The following is a 5252-nucleotide window of genomic DNA, read 5'->3' as shown; positions in this document are numbered from 1 at the left end:
ATATCTTTACACTAAATGCTCATTTTTCGTTTCTTGTGTGAATAGCCGCTTGGTTCGTACGACTCTAGAACTTGCCACAACAATACATTCCCGGTCCTTACCAACTTAAACCCGAGTAAGTAAATGATGGAGGCATTAGGACTAACCCTTTTTCTTTCTACACCATTATTTTTCATTTTTTTTTTACCACCTACCCAAAATCCCCCTAGTTAACCCCTTTGAGCCTAAACCTTTTCATTTCTTAACCCAAAACAATCACCCTTTTTACCCACCTAAACCTTTTTATTTTTAAACCTTTCTTTTAGTAACAACGTTCGGTTTTCTAATGACTCTTTCAAAATATATATATATATATATATATATATTGATGAAACCAAACAAACAAACAAGTTCATCAAAAATAACTTTGTTTGAAACAATTGGTTCATCAAAATAAAATAAAAATGTGAAAAATAAAAAGTCCTCCAAAAACCGACGTTTGTTACGCTTTTCTCCCTTTTACTAACCACTAACCCAACCACCCACCTTTAGCCCAAGTCTAACCCTTCACCCAAAAAGTCCTCTTGATATTTATAAAGGTATATAGTTAAAAAGGAGGAGGATTGATTGCTTGGCAAGCTTATGGTAGAAGTAAGTTCCATGCCGCTCTCGAGAGATTCACCAAAAATACACCTTCGGCCGAGTGTTGAGTGATTCCCCGTGAGGTATGTGAACTTGTATATAAATGGAATTTTAAAGAGGTATGTTATGCCCTAATAAACAATTTATCTTATGAAATGTTTTTAATAAATCATGATGAATAGGATTGTAAATAAATAAAAATAAAACCTAAATGATCTTGGACATCCCGACACTCTATGACAAGCCAAAAAACCTTCTCTTCTACCCATTCCATTTGGGAGTGAATAAAGCCACATTATAAAGAGTTTTGCTTGAGGACAAGCAAAGATTCAAGTGTGGGGGTATTTGATGTGCACAAAATGCAACATATAAATTACATCAATTGTGGCTTAAAACTAACCCTTTTTTAGTACTAATATTGGAAAAAGTGTGCTTTTGTCTTCCTTTTGTATTTTCAGGATTAAATGAGCTCAAAATAACAAAAGAAGCAAAAAGACAGCAAAAACTAACATAAATACAAGAAAAGGAACAAAAGCCCCCCCCCCCCGACAGCATCTTCCCAAGCAAAACAAAGAAGACATAAGACTGAACACGCCCCGTGCTCAGTGAGCACAGGGCTGTGCCCAAGTGCCAGCAGAAAAGACAAACTCATAGAAGCTTCTGTTGCCCACCACGGGGCCGTACCCAGCGGACACGGGGGCGTGGTAAACTTCCTGCAAGCGCATTTATTGTAATTGCGAATTACAATTAATGAAGAGAGAGAGTCAGATGGACACGGGGCCGTGCCCAGCGGACACTGGGCCATGCCCGAGCTTCTGTTCCGCCTATAAATAGGAGTGTTTGGAGCTCTTCCAACTCATCCCTTGGCACGCCACCTCTCTCACACTTCACCCACCACCCACCACCATCATAACACCATCATCCACCACCATCATCCATTGTCCATCATAGAGTGTGTGAGTCGTCTCAGGATCCAAGATTGATCGTAAGAGTTCTTGACAATCAAAGGCCATGTTTGCCTAAGTCTCTTACATCACTTGGTGAAGACAAGTGTTTAGTGTAATACTTTTTATTTTTAATCTTTTGCACTTTTTAATTGGTTTTGTATTAACGACTTTAATTACTAGTTTCTTATGTTGAAGGTGATTCTTCCTTATCGTTTGTCCGTGGTGTCTTGGCATTATTTTACTGTCTATATAAAATAAAAGATTTTCACCATTCATATCTCCACGGTCTATATGGAGGTATGTTGGCTACCTAGTCGGGGGTTAAGGGAACGGTTTGGTAAGAGTCTTGCCATTGTTCAGTGTATAGATCCTGCAAAGGACCTGGGTCAAATTTAGTAGGACCTCCTTCAATGCCCAAAAGGTATTGGATGGCGGGGGTCCAAACTCTTTGATCCCCTCATAAGTTAAACTACTATTAAAACTTTAACTCAGCTACTTAGGACTATATCCCTGCTGACTCAGACTACTTAGTTGAGGGTAACGTCGCCTTCAAAAGAAGGGCCTACCATATTATGCATTAATAACATAATTAATTATCTTTCAATAATCCGACCCTTTAGGATTGTATCCTTGCTGACTCAAACTACTGGGTTGAGGGTAACGTCGCCTTCAAAAGAGGGGCCTACTACAATAACTAAGATAATCTCTTAAACAAGTGCAAAAGTGCGAAAATAATCAAAGGTTACACTACACACGAGTCGGATCCAAGTGATTCATCTTGTTTATCTGATTTTACTTTTATTTTATTTTTCAGCATTTTAGTTAGTTTTATTTTCTTAGTTTAAAACCTTTTTCTAACATTTTGATTTGATTAGACGTTGAGGATAAACCGATACTAAAAGCTCTTGTGTCCTTGGACGACCTCGGTATCTTACCAACACTATACTACGTCCACGATGGGTGCACTTGCCCATATGTGTGTTTAGTGTTAGTAAATATCGTGTTTTATAAATTTAAAACTTGGCTAAAAAGTGTAAAAAGGGCTTAAAATATATACCTAAATTATATTACACCTAACGCACATCAGTGTGTGTGTTAGGTAAGATGTTGAGGAGATAGGTGGCGGTTTCGAGGGCAAAATGCCATAAGTGGGTTGGTAGAGAAGCATGAGCAAGTAAGGTACGAACCATGTTATTTATTGTGCGGATTTTTCTTTCGGCTTTACCATTTTGGGAGGACGTGTAGGGACATGAGAGGCAATAGAGGATGCCATTGGTGGTGAAAAAAATTTTAAAAAGAGGAGTTAACATATTCACGTCCATTGTCGCATTGAAATGTTTTAATGGTTCGTTCAAATTGGGTTTTGATTGTAGACGCAAATTGTTGAAAAGATGAGAAAACTTTGGATTTGTTTGCAATTGGATAAGTCCACAAAAAATTAGAATAGTCGTCTAAGAACAACACATAATATTTGTGACCACCTGAGCTAATAATAGGAGAAGTCCACACGTCACTATGTATAATATCAAATGGTTGAATAGTAAAATTATTTGAAGCAAAACATGGTAACCGAATACTTTTACCAAAAACACAAGACTGGCATACATTATTATGAAGTTTATCAAAAACAATAGAACTAGAAGTTTTTAACGATTGCAAAGAAGAACGTCCAAGATGGCCTAGACGGTGATGCCAGAGTTGTGTGGAGATAGCAGCAAGAGCAGTTGGCTGAGATGGAGATGACCCGAGCACCAGAGGGTAAAGATCACCGCTGCTGTTGCATCTGAGGAGCGGTTTCTTGGTCTTGTAATTCTTCACAAGAAAACCAAATGGGTCAAATTCCACAGCAACAGAATTATCCGTGGTAAAGCGACGCACGGATATTAGGTTTTTGACAATTTTAGGTGAACATAGGACGTTTTTAAGGATAAATGGTGGGAAGGGTTTGGGAAGGTATTTTGTGCCCTGTCCTAATACCGGAATGGTGTCGCCATTACCTACAATAATTTTGTGAGACACGCACGAATTAGAAAAAGAATGGTAGTTACCTGATTCATGAGATGCGTTATACGTCGCTCTCGTGTCCATATACTGAGTGGGGTCAGGCTGCTGCAAAGACATGGTGTACAAGGCTTGCTCGATGTCCGTTGGACTGTAGGCAGTGTGAGCTTGAGAAGGGCGTGGGCCAAGAATGCCTAAACTTTGGGCTGAATTATTATTGGGCCGATTTGTAGTGGGATACGGGCATGGTGGTATGGGCTAGTAGGCTTGTGGAGATGGGCCGAATGATGGATATGGGTCGTAGGGTGGATTGGGCCAAGGGTTGTAGAACTGATTTGGCCAGTAGTTAGCTGAGCGGCCTCTACCGTATGCGTCGCGTCCCCTGCCACGTCTGCCCGACCGACCGCGACCCCTGCCGCCGGTCCGGTCATCTTGCAGGTTCATGTCAGATGATGTCGCACACTGTGTGGTGGCGGTGAGAGCCGAACCAGCCGCTTTGGAAGCATGTAAAGCTTGTTCGGCTTTACGTCTTTCGACTTGAATGATTTTGGAGCGAGCAGTGTAGAAAGACGGCAATGGGTCCTGTTGTTGTAAGATGGTGGCGATACCATCATATTCTTCATTCAAACCAGCAATTAACTGAAGCACAAGGCGATCACTGTCCACAGGAGCATTAACGTTGGCAAGTTGATCGGCCAAGACTTTGAGTTCTTGGCAGTAGGCGGACACGTTCGGGAAGCCGTCAAGCCTGGTGTTTGAAAATTTGTGCATGAGATGAATCGCACGAGCGCTCTTGTTATCATGAAAAAGATTTTCGATGGCAACCCAGGCGTCGTATGTAGTGGCAGTTTTGTTAATGATGGTGTGTAAGAGATCGTTTGAGATCGTGTTGTATATCCATTGTAGGACAATGGCATCCAGCCACTCCCAATCGTTCGACTGTTTGGTGGTTTCGGTGGAAGAAGAAGTGGTTTCCGGTTTGTTTTTGATATGATCATAGACAAGGCAGGCTTTATAGTGAAGTTTGAAAAGGGTTGCCCAAGAGTTGTATTGGCCGGACTCGATTTCAAGGGTAATGGGTATAACGGTTTTGATGTTGGTAATGGTGGTGGCAGGGTGAATCTTGGATTCAATGGTAATAGGGGAGGCGTTGTTTGAGCCTGTCATGGTGGCGGCAGAAGCAAAAGAGAAGGGGAGGGTGCGCCGCAGAGGGATTAGAGAAAAAAGAGGAGAGGATCGATGAAGGGTGATACCATGAAAGAATAGGTTCCTTACCTTCTCTATTGATAATCATAACTATAAATAATACAATGGGTTCCACTATTTTTGGTACAAATATTTACAGATTGATACATATAATCGTTGCTTAATATATATGCTATTAGACGTGACCGTCTACGTGACGGATCATCCCCAAAGGACTACTATTCTCCACACCCACTAGCCTCAACTCTACTTAGATGGCACATCAACCACTTTTCCTTATTTCACTTTATTTCATCACAAGGAATTGGTTTAGTTCTATGAACTTCACATAACTTTATTTTTTTGTGGTTTTTATTTTAAAGCAAATATATAAAAAAGAGTAAACTGCCAAAATAGTCTCTGAGGTTTGGTCACTTTTGTCACTATAGTCCAAAACTCAAACCTTTTGAATCTGAGTCCATGTGGTTTCAATTATGT

The 5252-nt window shown here is 40.5% G+C and overlaps 1 protein-coding gene across 1 annotated transcript; it reads right to left on the bottom strand.

Moving 5' to 3' along the window:
* Positions 1-3827: 3827 nt before the first annotated feature.
* On the bottom strand, positions 3828-4736 carry LOC110933373. The gene has a single exon (XM_022176602.1). The coding sequence runs from the start codon at positions 4734-4736 to the stop codon at positions 3828-3830; it is 909 nt and encodes a 302-aa protein (XP_022032294.1).
* Positions 4737-5252: the final 516 nt, after the last annotated feature.

The sequence above is a fragment of the Helianthus annuus genome, chromosome 4 (assembly GCF_002127325.2).
Source record: "Helianthus annuus cultivar XRQ/B chromosome 4, HanXRQr2.0-SUNRISE, whole genome shotgun sequence".
In the NCBI taxonomy this organism is placed as follows: Eukaryota; Viridiplantae; Streptophyta; class Magnoliopsida; order Asterales; family Asteraceae; genus Helianthus; species Helianthus annuus.
Note: the sequence above shows the minus strand (reverse complement) of the source record. Positions and strands in the feature narration are given on the sequence as shown.

Excerpts from the sequence above, each read along its gene's own strand:
- LOC110933373 (XM_022176602.1), bottom strand. The coding sequence starts at position 4,736 with ATGACAGGCTCAAACAACGCCTCCCCTATTACCATTGAATCCAAGATT.